Consider the following 21841-nt stretch of genomic DNA (forward strand, 5'->3'; position numbering starts at 1 on the left):
CCTCACTGCACAAGTGAAACCTTCCCAACCCCATCCTTCCAACATAGGTATACAATAATTTTAGTTAAATGGCTAGTCAGTGTTTACATTGTTGTGATGATATAACATGAACCATGGAGTAAGTTGTGTTCACTTTTTCTTCCCTATACAAATTTTTTTTTTCCTAGATTTTTGGTTTTATTTTCTTGCCTTTTTTTTTTTTCTTAGTTTACATATTTATCACTTGTTCACCCCTCAGACTCTTCACCAGTTTTCTAAATCTCCTCTCAAACATTGACACATCAGGTTTTCTACCCATGTTGTTTTTCTAAATAATTCTCTCCAAGTACTTCTGACCTTCTCCAGTCCATTGCACCTAATTCACAACTGTTATCCTGGGATTTCCCCCACTGTCATCTTGAGGCTCCTTTTGCTTCTCTCCTATTTTCTATATCCCATGTCTTGCTCATTCTTGGTTTATTCCCTTGTTTAGGTGGAACACATGCTTCAGTAATTTCTACTTTTTTTTAACTTTTTCATTCCTTCTTCTATCTCAGGTCTGTAAATTTTCAGTATCTTTTCTAAAGTTTTATTTGGTTTCTCATCACATTTGCTATAAAATGATTTGCTTGATCCTTTGAGTGTCTCTCGGGCTCTTGTTTTTAATTCTCTTCTTTTATTTCTTAAAAAAATTCAGCATACTTATTTTGTATTCTGTTCCTGATAATTCTAGAAACCAAAGCCCTCATAGGTCCGTTTCTGCTGTCTGGTGATTATGCTATCACTTGGTGCTTTTTTCTCTCAGTGTGTTTTGTGATTTTTGAACATGAGCTCATCTTTCTTGAAACTTTATCTGCTGGATACTTTGAGGCCTCGCTGAAAGCTAGAGAGAATTTTATTTTGCTTCTCTCTAGTACCCTGGAGCGTAACCAATCTGAGATCACTTTAAACTGAATCGTCTGATCTTTTAGGCCACCCGGGTAGTGGGAATTCAGGTTATAAACCTGCATGAGTCCAGGGAGATATCTTTTCTACTTAATTTGGCACATTTGTTCAACACCAGCGATTGTCTTTGAGACCCTGGGATGTCAGTGGGTTTTTTTCTAGTTTTCCCTTACTGAGGGTTGGCTCTTTGGGGTCCTACCTTTATGTGGAAAGGTCTCTTGTTAGACTCCTCAACTTAAGGGGAGCAAAAAAACATTAAATCAAAGCTTAAATTTTCCCAATTTAATGGCTGCCATCAAGGCAAAATCTGGTTTTGGTATTTTCTCACCTCTCTAGGCTAGTTTTTGGCCTCTGAATGCTCCTGATTTTCTTGCTAGATCATTGAACCCTTTCATCAGGTTGGTTGGTCAGGGCATCAAATCCAACTTATTGCCAGAATTGGATATTCTCCTTGTTCACTTTTCAGCAGAGAATCTTTGCAGCTTCAATTATAACTCTTTGAGTCTGTTTCTTCATCTATAAAATGGGGATAATAATTATACTTACCTAACAGGATTGGTTTTTTAAAACTGAGAAAGAAAAAAAAAAAGACTAATTTTACCATACAAAGTAAAAGAGGCTTTCCCAGAAAAAAAAAATCACATGCCCAACTGGGCTAGGTTTAGGCCGTTCTTTTCAGGGAGAACAGGAGAGGGTTAGGAGGAGGAGGAGGAGAGAGGATTTCTGGAAGACAGCCTCTTTGGGAAGTTGGGGTGTAATTGTTCTTTTCCTGGCCTCCTGCGGGCCTACAGCCAGAGCTGCTGGACCTCTACACGGTCAACCTACACCGCATCGAGAAGGACGTGCAGAGGTGTGACCGCAACTACTGGTACTTCACGCCCGCCAACCTGGAGAAGCTGCGCAACATCATGTGCTGGTGGCTGGGGGTGGGGGGGTGGAGAGGCAGGGATAGCAGAGAGGGGTCTATGGGGGGAGGGTGGGGGTGGCAGAGAGGGGGCTTTAGGAGACCTAGCTACAAATGCAGCCTCTGCAGATGGCACCAGGCCCACCTGGAATCTTATTCCAGCCCACACTGACAATAAAATAACAGCCACAATGATAGTAATAATAGAAAACATTTATTAAGCACTTACTGTATACCTGTCCTGAGTCCTTTACTATCATCACCTCACTTAATCCTCACAGCAACCCTGTGAGGTCAGTAGTGTTATTATCCCCTTTTATAAATTAGGAAATGGAGACTCAAAGAGGTAGCTTATTATTCAAAGTCCATCAGCCTGAGCAGTGGCTGAATGGGAATTCAAACCCATGACTGTCTGATTCTAAAAACTGTATTTTTTTTCCTTGAAGCCAAGATCTGGATCTATTTTTTATTTTTTATTTTTAAAATATTTTTGGCATTACTTGAAATACGAAAGTAACCCATTCTTGAGAAAAACATAAATCAGTGAAGGAAATCAGAAGTTCTTAAGGTATAAAGAGAAATTTCTCCTTTCATCTCTGTCCATCATTTCCACTAACCCAGAGAAATAACTACTGATAACAATTTGGTGTATATCTTCTAAAGATGTATATATGATATATAATATAATATCTAATAGACTGTGTATTATGTAATATATTGTGTGATCTAATAGCATGAATGCACACATTTTCTAAAATTTTTACTTAAGTGGGATTATATGTAAACTTTTCCTGCAACTTGCTTTTTTCACTCAGTAATATATCCTGGATTTCTTTCCATGCCAAGATATATCACTCTAATTCATGAGTCAACAAACTATGGCCCATGAGCCAAATCTAGCTCACTGCCTATTTTTGTAAATAAAGTTTTATTAGAACACAGCCATGCCCATTTGTTTGCATATTGGCTATGATTGCTTTTGCAGAGTTGAGTAGTTATGACAAAGAACATATGGCCCACAAAGATGAAAATATTTATTATCTGGATCTTTACAGCACAAGTTTGCCAACCCCTGTTCTAACTCATTCTTTTTAATAAGCTCAAGCTCTTAACCATTCTGTCTCTCAAGCAATCACACTGCCACTCAAAAAATCTAGTCTAGGAGATACAAATATAATTAACTGTAATATAAAATATGTCCTAGTAGAGTAAAAAAATACTGGGGGAGAAGGAAAGATGGACTAGCTTTTGCCTGATTATGGCAAAGGTAGGAATCACAGAAGGCCTCACAGAGGTGGTGACCTTCTCAATGGACTTTGACAAAATTTAGAAAAGCTGAAGAAACCATGTAGCATAGGGATTAAGAGCATATGCCCTGGAGTGAGACCTCTGGGTTTAAAGCCTGCAGCTGCCATTTATTATTAGGTGTGTGACTTTGGGCATGCCGCTTGCCTCTCTGTGCCTCCATCTCCTCATCTGTGAAATGGGACAATAACAGTAACTCTTTCCTATGATTATTTTGAAAATTAAATGATGCAATGCATGTATAGTGGTCAAGTATACAGTAAATGCTTAGCAAATATTAGCTATTATTAAGAGGCCAATGGGAGTTTCAGACAGAGGGAACTTCTAGGACAAAAGCACAGAGGTGCAAAGAAACATTTATTTGGCTGCAGCAGGTAAGGTGCAGGAAGTAATGGGTGAAGCTGTAAAGATGGATTGGGAGGAAACTGAATGGCCTGCACCCCCAGTAAAGGAGTTTGGACATCATCCTATCAGAGGGGAACTGGGGAAGGTGTTCAGGCAGGCAGGTGTCCTCCTTGAGTTGGACTTTAGGAAGGTCCTCCTGGTGGCTGCATGTAGAATGTTTGAAAAGTGTGAGACTGGGGAAGGGCAGGCAGGCACGAGGATGAGGGAGTGGTCCAGGTGAGGGGTCAGGAGACCAAGCCAGGGCAGAGGGAAAGAAGCGGGTTGGAGAGGCAGGCTGTGGGGACATCACTGGGCACCCGTGTCTCTCGTAGCTACGTCTGGCAGCACATTGAGATCGGATACGTTCAAGGCATGTGTGACCTCCTGGCCCCACTGTTGGTCATCCTGGATGACGGTGAGTGTGCCCTCCCTGGCTTAGGGAAAATATTTGCAAATTGTATACCTGATAAAGGACTTGTATCCAAAATTTATAATGCACTCTTACAACCCAACCGTAAGAAGATAAATAACCCAATTTAAAAATAAGCAAAAAATTTGAACAGACATTTCTCAACAGAATAGAAGATTAGTAAATGACCAATAAGCACATGAAATGATGCTCAGTATCATGAGTCATTAGGAAAATGCAAATCAAAACAACAGTGAGAGACCACTTCACCCCCACTAGGATGGCGGAAATTAAAAAGATAGACAACAAGTGTTGGAGAGGATGTGAAGAAAGTAGAACCCTTCTGCATTGCTGGAGGGATTGTAAAATGGTATAGCCACTTAGTAAAACAATCTGGCAGTTCCTCAGAATGTTAAACAGAATTACCGCATCTCCCAGCATTTCCACTCCTAGGTGTATACCCAAGAGAAATAAAAACATATATGCCTTTTTGCATATATGTTATATTTCACAATAAGGAAATAATTGAAACTGGAACTGTAACCCATAACATTCTTTGAAATTTGCTCTTTCTCTACTTGTTAAATTGCACTTGGCAAGTTATCACTTCTATGTATATATGTTATATTCCACAATAAAAATATATGATTATTTATATATATATATATATTCACACAAAACTTGTACATGAATATTCAAAAAAGCGTTATTTATAATAGCCCAATCTGAAAACAACCCAAATGTCCATCAGCTGATGAATGGATAAACAAAATGAGGTATATGCATACAATGGAATATTATTGGACAATAAAAAGGAATGAAATACTGATACATTCTACAGCATGACTAAGCCATATAAAGCTGCTAAGTGGAAGAAGCCAGACACTACAACTATGTAGTGTATGATTCTATTAATGTGAAATGTCCAGAAAAGGCAAATCCATAGAGACAGAAGGTAGGCTAGTAGTTTCCAGAGGCTAAAAGGAGGGTTGAAGGGGGAGCGATTAATATTGGGCATGTAGTTTTCTCTCTCTCTTTTTATGTATGTTTTTAAATTAGAGAAGTATAAGTTTATAGAAATATCATGCATAAAGTACAGAGCTCCTGGGGGAAAATGCAGAAGTGTTGGACTTCCTTGCCTGGACTGATGCTGATGTTGTCACAAACATTAGGACTGGCAATTTGATATGCTGAGCCCCCTATCATGGGACTTGCCCTCATGAAGCTCGTTACTGCAAAGGAGAAGCTAAACTTGCATATAATTGTGCCTAAGAGTCTCCCCTTGAGTTCCTCTTTGTTGCTCAGATGTGACCCTCTCTCTCTCTCTCTAACTAAGCCACCTCAGCAGGTGAACTCACTGCCCTCCCCTCACGTGGGATCCAACTCCCAGGGGAGTAAATCTCCCTGGCAATGTGGGATATGACTCCCAGGGATGAATCTGGACCCCACATCGTGGGATTGAGAACATCTTCTTGACCAAAAGGGGAATGCGAAATGAAACAAAATAGTTTCAGTGGCTGAGAGATTTCAAAAGGAGTCAAAAGGTCACTCTGGTGGACATTCTTATGTACTATACAAATAACACCTCTTAAGTTTTAATGTATTGGAATAGCTAGAAGTAAATACCTGAAACTATCAAACAGCAGCTCAGTAGTCTGGACTCCTGAAGATGGTTGTATAACAGTGTGGATTACAAGGGGTGACAGTGTGATTGTGAAAACTTTGTGGATCACACTCCTTTTATCCAGTGTGTGGATGGATGAGTGGAAGAATGGGGTCAAAAACTAAATGAAAAATAGGGTGGGATGGGGGGATGATTTAGATGTTCTTTTTTACTTTTATTTTTTATTCTTTTTTTCTGATTCTTCTGATGTAAGGAAAATGTTCAAAAATGGATTTGGGTGATGAATGCATAACTATATGATGGTACTGTGAACAGTTGATTGTACACCAACAGATTATTGTATGGTATGTGAATATATTTTAATAAAACTGAATTTAATTTTAAATAAAGTACAAAGCTCCCATATACTCCCTTATTATTAACACCTTGCTTTATTGTGGTTCCTTTGTTACAATTGATGAGAGAATATTATTGTAATTGTACTATTAACTATAGTCTGTAGTTTACATTATAGATTGTGTTGTATAGTCCTGCTTTTTTTTAACTTTTTATTCTAGTAACATATATACAACCTAAAATTTTCCCTTTTAATCACATTCAAATATATAATTTAGTGGTGTTAATTACATTCATAATGTTGTGCTACTACCACCACCATCCATTACCAAAATTTTTCCTTCACCCCAAAGAGAAATTCTATACCAATTAAGCATTAACACCCCATTCCCTACCTCCACCCCAGCTCCTGGTAACCTGTATTCTAGTTTCTGGCTCCAAGAATTTGCTTATTCTAATTATTTCATATCGGTGAGATTATCTAATATTTGTCCCTTTGTGTCTGGCTTAATTCACTCATCATGATGTCTTCAAGGTTCACCCACATTGTCACATGTATCAGAATTGTCGAGAGATGGTCGTAACCCAAGTGTCCATCAACAGATGAATGGACAAACAAAACGTAGTATAAACATTCAGTGGAATATTATTCGGCCATAAAAAAGGAACGGAGTTCTGTAGTTTCTTTTTGGGCTGATAAAAATGTTCTGAATCAGATAGTGGTGATGTTTGCACAGCTCTGTGAATATAATAAAACCATTGAATTGTACAATTTAAAAGGATGAATTTTATGGTATGTGAATTGTATCTCAACTTTTTAAAGAAGTAAATGGGATCCTACTGTGCCTTGGGAAAGCTCTCCCAAAAGTTTATAGATGTGAAGAGAAAAAAGGTACCTTTTGCAAGTAAATCTTGGAAACACTGGATTAAACAATATGAAAAAGGTTTCTTTATTGCAGGACTTCCCAGAACCTTTACTTTCATAGTATATGCATTGACTTTTTTTCCCTTTTTTTAAACATTTAATTTTTTATTTTTTTAAATTCAGTTTTACTGAGATACAGTCACATACCATACAATCATCCATGGTGTACAATCAACTGTGTTCACAGTATCTTCATGTAATTGTGCATTCATCACCCCAGTCTATTTTTGAACATTTTCCTTACACCAGAAAGAATAAGAATAAGAATAAAAAAGGATAAGAATAAGAATAAACAATAAAAGTAAAGAACTCCCAAATCATTCCCCCATCTCTATTTTTTCATTTAGTTTTTGTCCCCATTCTTCTACTCATCCATCCATACACTGGATAAAGGGAGTGTGATCCACAGGGTTTTCACAATCACACTGTCACCTCTTGTAAGCTACATTGTTACACATCATCTTCAAGAGTCAAGGCTACTGGGTTGGAGTTTGATAGTTTCAGGTATTTACTTCTAGCTATTCCAGTGCATTAAAACCTAAAAAGTGTTATCTATATAGTGCGTAAGAATGTCCACCAGAGTGACCTCTTGACTCCATTTGAAATCTCTCAGCCAGTGAAACATGATTTTGTTTCATTTTGCATCCCCCTTTTGATCAAGAAGATGTTCTCAATCCCACGATGCAGGGTCCAGATTCATCCCCAGGAGTCATATCCTGCGCTGCCAGGGAGATTTACACCCCTGGGAGTCAGGTCCCACGTAGAGGGGAGGGCAGTGAGATCACCTGCCGAGCTGGCCTAGCTAGAGAGAGAGAGAGGGCCACATCTGAGCAAAAAAGAGGCACTCAGGAGGAGACTCATAGGTACAGTTATAAGCAGGTTTAGCCTTTCCTGTGCATTAATAAGCTTCATGAGGGCAAGCCCCAGGATAGAGGGCTTGGCATACCAAGCTGTCAGCCTTCAATATTTGTGAGAACATCAGCAGCAATCCAGGTGAGGAAGTCGTGGACACTTCAGCATTTTCCCCCAGCTCCCCAGGGGAGCCCTTAGGCATTGACTTTTTAAGCAGCAGATATTCTAAGCAGCATTTCCCAAGTTATTAGACCCTTTCTTTGTATGTTGCCTGAAAACACCCTCCCACCTTTGCCAGTTGCTACTCAAATACAGAAGTTCCCAAACTTGAAAATTTTATGAACCAGTTAGAATTAAAAAAAAAAAAAAAAAAAGTTTGGAACCAACGAAACTGTCAACTTTTTATAGTACCAAGTAGGGATCTTTAAAAACGAGACTATCACCAATTGTTCCCTAAAAGAAATGATGGTTCAACAGCTTCTAAGGTAGGAAGTACATAATTAGTTTGGAAAGTGTCCCTTGAAATGGAATACACTTGGCACTCCATTGTTCATATTTTTCTCATTCGATGTGGACTTAGTGAACCAAGCTGGGCCTTAGACCATCACTTTGGGAGCTGCCCGCTTCTTGGGCAGTGGCAAGCTGACCATCTCTCCTGTGCTCTGCCCCTAGAGGCCCTTGCCTTCAGCTGCTTCACAGAGCTCATGAAGAGAATGAACCAGAACTTTCCCCACGGAGGCGCCATGGACACGCACTTTGCCAACATGAGGTCGCTGATCCAGGTATGGCCCAGTGTCTAGTCCTGCTTTGGACTTTTTTGGGAGACAGTAAGTATCACTTAACTGGCTTAAAATCGTGTGATTTGGAGCCAGTCTGGGTTTGAACGTCTTTCTGCTGCTTACTAGCTGTGTAACTCCGGTGTTCCAGTTTGCTAATGCTGCCCAAATCTTTTCCGGTTTGCTAATGCTGCCCATTATGCAAAATACCAGAAATTGATTGACTTTCATAAAGGGGGTTTATTTTATTACAAAAATTGCAATCTTAAAGCCATAAAAGTGTCCAAGCTAAGGCGTCAACAAGTACACCTTCACTGAAGGAAGGTCAATGGTGTCTGGAAAACCTCTGTTGTCTGGAAAGGTGCATGGCTGCTGATCCTGGGTTGTATTCCAGCTCTTCTCTCAGCTCCTGTGCATTCTTCAAAATGTTGCTCTGGGGCATTTTGTCCCTTCTTAGCTGCAGCCCAAAATGTCACTCTCAGCTGCTCCCTGTTCCTTCTGTTTGTCAGCTCTTTTGTATGGCTCCAGTGACTTAAAGTTAAGACCCACCCTGAATGGGTGGGGTAACACCTCCATGAAAATTATCTAATCAAAGGTCTTGGCCACAGTTTGAGTCATTCTCCATGGAAACTCTCAATCAATAGATTCCAACCTAATCAACATTAATACATCTGCCCCCACAAGATTTCATTAAAGAACATTACATTTTGGGGTACATAATACATCCAAACTGGCACACCCAGACAAAGGCCTTCATCTCTCTGAGCCTCAGCTTCATCATCTGGAAAATGGGGTAAAAATAGCACATAGGTTATTGTAGAGATGAAGTACACTAATGCACGTGGTGGGCTTAGCACAGTGCCTGCCAGTGCTGTTCAGAGTGTAGTCAGTGAATCACCAGCATCAGCTAGGGCATCACCTGGGAACTTGTTAGAAATGCAAATTACCAAGCACTGTTCCCAAGGAAGCAGAATCTCTGGGGGTTGGACCCAGGAATACTGTGTCTTGGAGCTTTCCAGGTGATTCTGATACACATTCAAGTTTGCAAAGTGCCCTAATAAAGGCTGGCTCTTTAGCATCCACGGTGGTTGGCATTTCTGCTCCCCAGAAAGATGAGGGCCCCTGCCCCGTAAAGTGCAAGGATAGAAATGTATTAATCCATGAAAATGATAGGGATGTTTTCAGTCTCCATTGTGTTTAGCACTTGACGAAAGATAGCTTTTTTTTTTTTTTGGCTTTTATAATGGGGATTTATTAGTTCACAAATTTACAGTTCTAAGGCCATGCAAATGTCCAAATTATGGCATCAAGTGGTAGATACTTTCTCTGAGGAAAAGGCCGTCCAGAACACTCTGTCAACTGGAAAGGACGTGGCTGGCATCTCCTGGTCCTTTGCTCTTGGGTTATGTTGTTTTCAGCTTCTGATTCCGGTGGCTTTCTCCGTAAGCATCTGTGGGTTCTCACTTAGCTTCTCCTGGGCAAACTCTGGGCTTCATCTCTTAGCTTAGCATCTCCAAATGTCTGGATTTGTGTAGGCTCTGAGTGTTTTATCTGTAAGTATCTCTGCTCTCTCTTCAGAATGTCTCTGCCTTTTTTATCCTCTCATAGAGGATGCCAGTAAACTAATTAAGACCCACCTTGAATGGGTGGGGTCACATCTCCATGGGAAAAATCTGATCAAAGTTCTCACCCACAATTGGGTGAGTCACATCTCCATGTCTGCACCCAGAGGATTGGTGAAAGACGGCTTTTGCCTAACTTGACAAACAGTGAGATGGAACATCTTTTCTTTCTTTTTTTTTTTTTCTCTTCTTTTTTGTTCATTTGGATTACTCCTTCCATGAATTGCTTGTTTGTATATTTCGCCCACTGTATATATAGTTTTTCTTAATTAGGATCATACTGTACATAATATTTTCCGTCCTTTTTTTTTTTGCATACAAGTCATTTATTGGGGAAGTGCTCTTGGTAATAGCACTTTTTTTTTGCTGAATTTGTTCAACTGTCTCTTTTTTAAACATTTTTTATTGTTAAATATAACATATACAGAAAAGTGATAAATTTCAAAATACAGGTAGTTATAGAGCAAATTTCAAAGTATGGTAAGGGTTACAGTTCCACAATTTCAGGTATTTTCTGGCTGTTCTAATACACATTAGAAACTAAAAAGAAATATCTATATGATGATTCAGTAGCCATAATCATTTGTTAAATCCTAACTTCTCAGTTACAGCTCCTCCCTCTCATTTGAGCATTTTCTCAGTCTTCAGGGACCTTTGGGCAATGACCATTCTAATTTCTTCATGTTGAAAAGGGGTGTCGACATTATGGGGTAGGAGGGTGCAACCAGTTGATGTTCTGGGAGAGACTGTTTCTTCTGGATTTCAGGGCTTATCTGGCATAGGAACACCCTTTCCCTCCTGCTTTTTCTACATACTATTTTGAACCTTCTTTTTATATCCAATAGCTGTAGATATTCTTCCACCACCTGTTTATTTTTAAATAACAGCTCTATTGAGATAATAATGTGCATATCATAAAATTTGACTTTTTAAAATTTATTTTTATTGTTGTTATATATATGTGTGTATACACCATAAAAATTGTCATTTAACTCTTTTAACTGTATAATTCGGTTGCATTAATTAAATTTTTGATGTTGTGCTACTATTACCACCATCCATTACCACCACCACCATTTTTCATCACCTCAAACCGAAAATCTGTACCCATTAAGCAATAACTCCCCCATTCTCCCTCCCCAGTGCCTAGAGACCTCTCATCTATATTCTGTCTCTATGAATTTCCTTATTCTAAATATTTCATATAAGTGGAATCATACAATGTTTGTTCTTTCATGTCTGGCTTAATTCACTTAGCGTAAGGTGTGCACGGCTCATCCACATTGTACCATGTATCAGTACTTCATTCTATTTTATAGCCTGATAATATTTCATCAAAAGTATATAGCAGGGTGGAAGAAGATGACAGCATAGAGAGCAGTGGAAGCTAGTCAGTCCCCCTGGAACAACTAATAAACAACCAGGAACAACTAGGAAATAATCTGGAATAACTGCAGGGGGACAAACATGACCATCCACTTATCATACACCAACCTGAACTGGGAGGAATGCCCAAGATCGCAGCATAAAATTTCTAAGTAAAAACTGCAAATCCAAGCTGGGAGCCCCCTCTCCCCATGGCCAGAACTGCAAAGCCTCACAGTGCTGGAGAGCAGCTTTCTCCGAGCAAGTAAATACAGCTCAGCTGAGCTCCAGCTGGGGTTTTAATTAACAAGTGGGGACTGCTTGATGCAAGCTACGTATCCCCAACAAACAGACAGAGGCTTTTGGTGACAACTGATGTTGGAGAGCGGGAGGGTGGCCGTGAACTGGCCCTGAAGGGGGCTTTCTGTCCCTTTTTCAGCTCAATGGAGAAAGCCTCAGCCATTTTCAGTTCCCAGTGCTCTGACCCAGACAAGGGTAGAGATAGTACAGGCAGAGATACTATTCAAATGCTAATGACCTCTCCTTAAAGGTTGTATCTTCTCTAAGAGGAAAGAGGTGGGGCCCAGCTCTACTACCCACTTTCCATTCAGAACCAGACCCCAGAGCCTGGGGGAGAACAGCCATGGGCCACACCTCCATGCACCAGTCTGGAGCTACAGGCTAACTGGCGCCACCTACTGGGCGGAAAGCACAGTGACTTGAGTCCTCACAGAATGTACCAATCTTCTAAGACACCCTCAGGGAAACCGAATACTATTCCCTCCTTCCAAGACCTGAACCTGTTCTGGTCTGGGAAAACCTGATTGGGGTAACCAAGGAAACCAGATGCCTAGACAACAGAAAACTACAACTACACTAAGAAAAACCAAGTTATGGCCCAAGTTATGGTCAGAGGAACAAACTTACACTTCAACTGAGATACAGGAATTTAAACAACTAATACTAAACCAATTCAAAAAGTTTAGGGAAGATATGGCAAAAGAGATGAAGCATATAATGAAAACACTGGGCGTATATAAGGTAGAAATCTAAAGTTCAGAAAAACAACTGGCAGAATCTATGGAAATGAAAGGCACAACACAAGAAATGAAAGACACAGTGGAAACATATAACAGCAGGTCTCAAGAGACAGAAGAAAACACTCAGAAACTGGAGAACAAGGCACCTGAAAGCCTACACACGAAAGAACAGAAAGAGAAAAGAATAGAAAAACATGAGCAACGTCTCCAGGAACTTAAGGACAAAACAAAATGCAGGAATGTACATATCATTTGTGTCCCAGAAGGAGAAGAGAAGGGAAAAGGGGCAGAAGCAATAGTAGAGGAAATAATCAATGAAAATTTCCAATCTCTTAAGAAAGACATAAAATTATGGATCCAGGAAGCACAGTGTACCCCAAACAGAACAGATCTGAATAGGCCTACGCCAAGGTACTTATGTAGTTTGCTAATGCTGCCAGAATGCAAAACACCAGAGATGGATTGGCTTTTATAAAAGGGCATTTATTTGGTTACACAGTTGCAGTCTTAAGGCCATAAAGTGTCCAGGGTAACACATCAACAATTGGGTACCTTCACTGGAGGATGGCCAATGGTGTCCGGAAAACCTCTGTTAGCTGGGAAGGCACATGGCTGGCGTCTGCTCCAAAGTTCTGGTTTCAAAATGGCTTTCTCCTAGGATGTCCCTCTCTAGGCTGCAGTTCCTCAAAAATGTCACTCTTAGTTGCTCTTGGGGTGTTTGTCATCTCTTAACTTCTCCAGAGCAAGAGTCTGCTTTCAACAGCCATCTTCAAACTTTCTCTCATCTGCAGCTACTCTTTGAGCTCCTGTGCATTATTCAAAGTGTCCTCCTTGGCTGTAGCCAGCTCACTCCTTCTGTCTGAGCTAATATAGTGCTCCAGTAAACTCATCAAGGCCCATGCTGAATGGGCAGGACCACACCTCCATGGAAACTATCCAATCAGAGTCATCTCCCACAGTTGGGTGGGGCGCATCTCCATGGAAACACTCAAAGAATTACAATCTAATGAACACTGATATGTCTGCCCACACAAGATTATATCAAAGATAATGGCGTTTTGGGGGACATAATACATTCAAACTGCACAACTTAATATTCAGATTATCAAATGTCAAAGATAAAGAGACAATCCTGAAAGCAGCAAGAGAAAAGTGATCCATCACATACAAAGGAAGCTTGATAAGACTATGTGCAGATTTCTTAATAGAAACCATGGAGGCAAGAAGGAAGTGGGGTGATATATTTAAGATACTGAAAGAGAAAAACCACCAACCAAGAATCCTGTATCCGGCAAAACTGTCCTTCAAGTATGAGGGAGAGCTTAATATATTCTCTGACAAGCAGACAATGACAGTTTGTGAACAAGATACCTGCTCTACAGGAAACACTAAAGGAAGCACTGCAGACAGAAAAGACAAGACAGGACTGAGAGGTTTGGAAAACAATTTTGGGAGATATTAGCACAGCAGTGTACGTACACTGAACAAAGATGACTGTGAACATGGTTGAAAGAGGAAGGTTAGGACCATGTGGGACACCAGAACGAAAGACGAAAAGATAAAGACTGGGACTGTATAATTCAATGAAACCTAGGATGCTCAACGATTGTAATAAAAGGTACAAATATGTTTTTGCATAAGGTAGAAAAAATGAATGTCAGTATTGCAAGGTGTTAAAAATAGGGTGGGATTGGGGGGGAAATACAATCAATGCAAACTAGAGACTATAATTAACAAAAACATTGTATTATGCTTCCTTTAATATAACAAAGGCAATATACCAAAGCTAAATGCATATAGGGGGAGTGGTGAATAGGGGAAGGGTTTGGGACTCCAGGCATTGGTGATGTTGTCTGACTCTTTATTCTACTTTAATTTAATGCTATCTTTCCTCTTGTTGCTTTCTAGCTGTCATGCTTTTTTTCTCTCTCTCTTTCTTTTTTCTTTTTCTTTTGTCCCTCTACCTTCTTTGACTCTTCTTTCTCTTTGTGGAAGAAATGGAGATGTCCTTATATGGATAGTGGCAGTGGTGCTGAATACATAAATACGTGACTATACAGGGAACCAACAATTGTTTATTTAGGGCAGAACGTATGGTGTATGAACAAAACCATCTTAAAAAAAATGGGTTGATGAAGAAACCTTGAGGGCACCATATTCAGTAAAATAAGACAGATACCTAAGAGGACAAATATTTCAGGGACTCACTGATATGAACTAATTATAATATGTAAACTCATAGACATGAAATATAAGTTACCAGGATATAGAACGAGGCTAAAGAATGGGGAGTGGTTGCTTATTATGAGCAGAATGTCAACTAGGGTGAACTTAAACATTTGGAAACGGACTGAGGCGATGGTAGCACGTTGTGAGAATAGTTAACAGTGCTGAAAAGTGTGTGAAGGTGGTGGAAAGGGTAAGCTCAGAGTCATGTATATCAGCAGAAGGAAAGTTGGAGGTTAAAAGATGGGAATGTGTAAAACTGTGACTCTTGTGGATAATGTCCATGATTAACTGTACAAATACTAGAAATCTCTCTTATGAACTAGAACAAATAAATGTATGACACTGTAACTAGATGTTAATAATAGAGGAGTATATAGGAAAAAATATATGTACCTATTGCAAACTATATACTACAGTTAGTAGTATTTTAACATTCTTTCATTAACAGTAACAAATTTACTATACCAAAACTGTGAATCAGTAATGGGGGGGGGGTAGTCAAGGATATGGGAGGATTTGAGTTCCCTTTTTTTTGTCTTTATTTCTTTTCTGGAGTAATAAAAATGTTCTAAAAATTGAAAAAAAATTAATTGTGGTGATGGATGTGTATGATGGTACCATAGGCAATTGATTGTACACTTTGGATCTTTGGATAATTGTATGGTATGTGAACAATCTCAATTAAAAAAAGTCCATACCACATTTTGTTTATCCATTTATCTGTTTATGAAAACGTGAGTTGTCTCTGTCTTTTGGCTATTGAGAATAAAGCTGCTGTGAACATTCATAGATACATTTTGTTTGAACACCTGTTTTCCACTCTTTGGGGTATATACCTGGGAGGAGAATTTTTCTGAGCCATATGATAATTCTATGTTAAACTTTTTGAGGAAGCGCCAGTTTTCCACAGAGGCTGCCCTGTTTACATTCCCACCAGCAGTGCAGGAGGGTTCCAGTGTGTCCACATCCTCACCAACACTTGTTATTTTCCTTTTTTTGTTTTTTTAATAGTAGTAATCTCAGTGTGTGTGTGAAGTAGTATCTCCTGGTTTGATTTACATTTCCGTAATGGCGAAGGATGTTGAGCATCTTTTCATGTGCTTATTAGCCATTTGCTTATCTTCTTTGGAGAAATGTCTCTTGAAGTCCTTTTCCATCTTGGAACTCCGTCTGGCTGCTAAGGGTTGCATGGTGCACTGGTTTGGGGATATACCATCATTTACTCAGCCAGACCCTCTGGTCTGACCTTTTCCCAAGAGGTCATGTCCACCTTTCCTTCCTCTGACAGATCCTGGACTCAGAACTCTTTGAGCTGATGCATCAGAATGGGGACTACACTCACTTCTACTTCTGCTACCGCTGGTTCCTGCTGGATTTCAAACGAGGTACAGACTTCAAAATAGGGCCTTATTCCCGGATTCTTTGCAGCAAAGCCTCTTGGGAATAGATATCATCGAGATGAGGCTGGGGAGGTGTTGGAGCAAAGACAGAGGAATGCCCAATTTTTGAGTACCAACTGTCAGCTCACTTACCTCATCTTGTGCTGACACCATGCAGTGCATGTTGTTACAATCCCCATTTTATGGTTGAGAAAACTGACATTCAGAAGACTTGAATTCAAAGCTAGGAATGGTAAAGCAGGATCTGAGTCCTCCTCTGTCTCCTCCAACCCCACTTCCCTTGCACTCTGTCATGCATTTTGTCAAAGACCAAGGGCTACAAACCCTGAGCAGAGGTTATTTAGTGCATGTTTCACACCTGACTCAGAAATGATGTATAACACAGCTCATCATCATCAACATCATCATCATCGTCGTCGTCATCTAGCATGTATGGAGGTGTTTACTAAGTGCCAGGCACCGTGCTGAGCCATTTCTGTGTATTCTCTCTTTCATGTTTTACTACTACTGGCATCAGCTCACTTAGAGGTGAGGAAAGAGAGGCTCATGGAGGGAAAGTAACTAGCCCAAGATCACTGTGCTAGTAAGTGATGGAGCCAGGATTCAAACCAAGTTTATTGGACACCAGAAGCCTTGCTCTTAACCACTGCCCTCTTCTGCCTCTTTTTTAGGCAACAGCTGGTGCTGCCTGTGTGCAGGAGAAAGGGGAAGGGGAGATACCCCCATGGATGCTAATGGAGATGGAGGGGACAGGAGGGCTGGGGGCACGGTTAAGGGGCAGGGCAAGACGAGGTCATGTAAATCAAGCCTGCTTATGCTCAGAACGTCAGAGCTGGGAAGAACTTAAAAGCCATCTGGTTTGTATAGCCCATTTTGCAGATGGGGAAAACTGAGGCTTCTGATAGTCACGTGACCGAGTCCAGGTCTCCTGCCTTCTGACCTGAGCTCTGTCCGCTGCACTGGAGCTGAGGCAGGGATCATGGCAGGTATTTTCCCAGAGGATGGCAGTGTTGAGAGCTCTGTCGCTGACCCCCTCCCTGTGCGTGTGCCTGTTGGTGTCTTGGCAGAACTCATCTACGATGACGTCTTCTCGGTCTGGGAGACCATCTGGGCAGCCAAGCACGTCTCGTCCTCCCACTATGTCCTGTTCATCGCGCTGGCTCTCGTGGAGGCCTACCGCGACATCATCTTGGAGAACAACATGGATTTCACAGACATTATCAAATTCTTTAACGGTACCCACACAACTGGGGTCTTGTCCAAGGGTTGTGGGCTTCCAGAAGGCCCCTTCTCGGGGTTCAGGGAGGAATGGAGACTCACTCCATGGGTGTTGAAATCAGCTTGGAGCCAACCCTGGCTCTGGCACTGACCAGCTGTGTATCCCGTCCTCTCTCTAAACTTCCGTTTCCTCACTGGGAAATGGGGTAACTGTCTGCTTCAGAGGTTCAAGGTAGGTAGGAAAAGCAGGTGCAGGAGAGTAGTTGAAGTACATGAAAAAGGCACGGTCTTTGAGATCAGACAAATGTGGATTTTAATCTCAGCTCTGCAACTGGGGAGCTGTGTGACCTTGGGCAAGTGCCTTCATGTCTCTGGGCCTCATTTTTCTCAGGGACAAAATAGATAGGAAGTCTGATGATGAAATGAGACAACATGGTTAAATCTCCAACATGAGAGGCCCAATAAATAGAAGCTATTGCTACTTTTACCACTATTTAAAAATAAAGAAGTAAAGAAGGTTTGGGGGGGTGGAAATAGAAGAAAAAAGCTGCTCTTGAAACATAATTAGTTTGCTTTTTTTAAAAAAATAGGCTTTTATTTTGAAAGACTTTAAGATCTGCCGAGAAGTTGCAAAAACAATTCCCCGAACCTTTCACTCAGCTCCCTCTAATGTTGACATTTCACACGATCCTGGCACATTTGTCAAAACTAAGAAATTAACATTGGTACATCACAATTAACAAAATTGCAGACTTGATTCAGATTATCACCTGTTTTTTCACTAATGTCCTTTTTCTGTTCCAGTTTCTAATCCACCAAACTACATTGCATTTAGTGGGATCATTTTTTTTTAATTATTTCCTTCCAGTCTTTTCCACATTCATGTGTATTCTTATGCTGTTACCATCACAGTATCCAGTTGTATCTTTTTTTTTTCACTTAATATTTCAGAAACTATCTCAGGTATGACTGTTTTTTAAAGCTGCAAAATTTAGCTCAAGTGACTGTCCCAAATTTACTGAACAATCCTTTATTGTTGTTAACTAGGTTGTTTCCAATTTGTGGGTGTGATCCAGGGTCCAAAACAATTCATATCTTAGTGCAGAAGGTCCCAAACTTTCTCAGTTCACAGCACCCCTAGGGTCTCTAATTTTTTTCACGACACCCCAGGTTAAAAGTTCTGTTTATTAATTAGTTAGGTGAAGCCACTTAATAGGTATTTATGCCCTAACAACTTAGTGACCATTTGTAGAAGAAAAAAAAAAATACACAAAGAAATCTAAAGAAAATTGTATTTTTATTTCATTCTTAAATACCTATAGTTGGTCACCAGTGAGATGGGTGCATCTGTTGGTCTTGCAGAACTACTCCAACCTTGGAATCACACACCATCATGCTCATTTCCTTTTCCATGGTGGTTTTACATGGTGCTTGCTTTTAATCACAGCAACTGCTGAAAACCTAGCTTTGCAGGGATAGAATGCCGCTGAGAGGAATGTAGTGCGATTTAAGGTTGAAACTGTGAACTCACTCGAGTCAGCAGTTTACATGGTATTTAACGGATGTGGAATATCACCGTGTTCCCCTCAAAAATTATAATTACCCCACAGGACTTGTGTGAGCTCCCTGTAGCACTCTGCGGTACCTCGGCACACAATTGGGGAACCGTGGTCTCGGTGTCTTTTCCTTCAACTAAATGTCTATGTTTAGGATTGTTCATGTTGAAAGGTCTGATCATTTTTGGGTAGCTCTTGATATAAATGATCATTTTTGCTTTCTTTCCTTCTCCTCCCTCCCTCCTTCCTCCTTTCCCTCCTTCTACTCTTTCCTTCCTTTCATATCTTTAAGCATCAACTGTATACCAGGTTATGGTTTCTTAAAAGGCTGCCCGTCATCCTGTTTGTAGGAGAGGGGTGGGAGGCACTAACATGTTTAAAGCACACGCCGGGTGCCAACAGCATCTCATTTGATATTCATGGTAACCTTGTGAGGTCGGTGGTGTTAGGATCCCCATTTTACAGATGAGGAAGCTGCGGTCTGGAGGTGCAGGCCTTCCCCAAGTGCAGCCGGCTACCACGCCCACATCTGCCTGCTTCCAGAGCCAGTCCACCATGGAGCTGCCCCAGGCGGAGCTGGAGGTGTGCCTGAGGCCAGGCACAGAAAGAGGCTCAGGAGGTTTTCACCTTCTTCTTTCAGAAATGGCCGAGCGACACAACACCAAGCAAGTCCTGAAGCTGGCCCGGGACCTCGTGTACAAGGTGCAGACACTGATTGAGAACAAGTGACGGGGCCTCACCGGGTAGCGTTGGCCAAGGCCCCACCTGCCCGCCCTCCGCCTGCTCACCTCCCGGCCGGAGGGCCTCCCCGGGAGCCAGGTCCAGGTGTCTGCTCGTGGGCTCGGACTTCTGTGCAAAGAGAGACTACCCCGACTTGGGCCGCTGGGCAGGTGGGGGCGAGGGGTTGCCCCTTCAGTTCAGCCTTACGTTTCCTTGTTTGACCAAAGATCGCCCGGGTCTGTGATTCCTCCCTGGCGGGCGGTGGGGATTGTTGGTGGATGGAAGAAACATCTTCCTTCGTGGTCTACAGAACGGTCTCCTCCTCTTCTCTCCTCCATCCCTTCATACTGTCAGATGAGCCTTAGGGAGGGTATTTTTGGAAAATTGGAGTAGGAGAGGTCCAGGGAGCCACTTCCCTACTCTGGATGGGGCCTTTGGAGATGTTCCGGAGCATGCGGGAAGGTGATTTAGAGCAGGATTTCCCACCCTTGGCACTGGATGATTCTTTGTGGTAGGGGGCTGTCCTGTGTACGGCAGGTGGTGGAGCAGCGTCCCTGGGCTCCACCTGCTAGATGCCAGTAGCAACCCCTCCTCTCCCACCGTGCTCCTGAGCTGTGACGACCACATGTCCCCTGGGAGGCAAAATCACCCCTGTTGAGAACTGTTGGCCTCTAGGAGGGGCCACAAATATCTGTCCCTCTCCACTTTCACTTTCTTTATCCCTAAGCCACCCTATGTCCGAGCCGTGCCCACCCACCCCATTTAGAAGAGGTGTACATGGGCGTCCTTCACAAATTTTTCTTGGAGTCTGAGATTCCTTTGTTATATTCTCTAGTTTTTTCTCTTCTCCCTGACACCAAGAGATACTTCTTTTCTTCTTTTCAAGAAAGTCATCTTCCTGCAAAGGTGATAGAACTCGAGAAGTATCTGTAGGCGTGAGATCATCCCCAGCAACTCTGGGTTCTGCCTGGAACCACCCCCACCCCACCCCCGGCAGGGCAGAGTCCCATCTCCCTCCCCTCTTCTGGAGGGAAGACCTTGTCCCCCATCCCACACTTTGGGTCTTGTACCCCAGAGGCTTACAAGGTGTCTGTTGGTGAAAGGCCTGTGGTCAGAGAGGCAGGCTGTTTTCTAAGTGCCCTTGCTCACTCAGGACAAAGAAGGGAAAAGAAGATGGAGGGCGGCCAGGGTAGAGTGTGGCGTGTGTTTTCCTTCAAAAAGAGCTGCTGATGAAGCTGGCTGGGGCCAGGGCCATGGCCAGGTCTGGGAACAGCCCCCCCACCCCCACCCCCACCCACTTGCATTTTCATACCAAGATCGCTGATCCACAAACAGACCCTAAATTAGCTAGTTATCCTCGCCTACCTGTCCTTCCACTTGAGCCATCTTTGAGAATGCACCAGAATCCAGGATACAGGGAGACGTAGGGGAATTCTCTTCCCAGGAATCCTGCCACTGCTAGGGCAGTCAGAGAATGACACTTAGGATTTGGGAGCTGGGAGGAGATTGACACAGCACTTGGGAGATTTTGCAGAAGGGTTTCGTTGTCCTCCCGCCCTGAGCAAGCCAGGACAGGGAGAGAAGGTTCCCTTCCTCGGCCACAGGGCCTTCATCTGAATCTTAATTGCCGACCTCTGCCCAAGAGGGGCCTGTTGGGCAGGGTGGAGGAGGCCTGGGCTGTCTTGGCTTCACAGAGAGCACTTGAGGGGAGACTTGAAGGTTCGATAGCCTTTGCTCATCCAACGTCCAGCTCTTATCCCACCCCTCCAAAGAAGGATGGAGAAAGAGCAGTGCTAGGGGTTAGGGGTTGCATTTCTTCACCCAGCTTCCCAAGAGCAGGGGGAAAATGTGCAGAAGTCCCCTCCAGATAAAAGTTTATTTTGCCATTCAGCTGTTCACTACAGAGGATACTATTTTAGCAGGACCCAGGTCCTAGACTTCTGATTCTTATTTATTTTTTTGACAGAGTTAGTCAGAAAGTACAGCACAAGAAATCTTCTCAGCCTTCTTTCTCGGTGTTCCAGAGTGCATCTGTGGTTGTGATTTGGAATAACTAATATTTATTCAGTTTACTGTGCTTCTTCAGGTCTCTGTACATTGTGTGTGTCTTTGTATATTTTGGAATTTTAATGCGTGGGAGTCGTTCTGTCTACAGAGTACCCTCTTTTTCCAGTGCTGCCAAACATGTCTTGTAAATGTTTATGAAGAGTTGTGACCATATATAGAAAATATATATATAAACAGAGAAATAT

General features: G+C 41.8%; 1 protein-coding gene across 4 annotated transcripts in view; it reads left to right on the forward strand.

Moving 5' to 3' along the window:
* The window catches only part of SGSM1 (small G protein signaling modulator 1), a 95722-nt gene extending 73884 nt beyond the window's left edge, over positions 1–21838 (forward strand). For 2 of the 4 annotated variants that reach the window (XM_037817090.1, XM_037817089.1), the window contains 6 exons: positions 1716–1840; positions 3850–3932; positions 8336–8445; positions 15984–16080; positions 17163–17330; positions 19510–19598. In XM_037817090.1, coding sequence (XP_037673018.1) covers positions 1716–1840; positions 3850–3932; positions 8336–8445; positions 15984–16080; positions 17163–17330; positions 19510–19598 — 672 coding nt within the window. Of the gene's footprint in view, positions 1–1715; positions 1841–3849; positions 3933–8335; positions 8446–15983; positions 16081–17162; positions 17331–19509 lie in introns of those variants that run through there. The other 2 variants (XM_037817088.1, XR_005214021.1) reach the window with 2 other exon arrangements.
* Positions 21839–21841: the final 3 nt, after the last annotated feature.

Source organism: Choloepus didactylus, chromosome 23, assembly GCF_015220235.1.
Source record: "Choloepus didactylus isolate mChoDid1 chromosome 23, mChoDid1.pri, whole genome shotgun sequence".
Classification (NCBI taxonomy): Eukaryota; Metazoa; Chordata; class Mammalia; order Pilosa; family Megalonychidae; genus Choloepus; species Choloepus didactylus.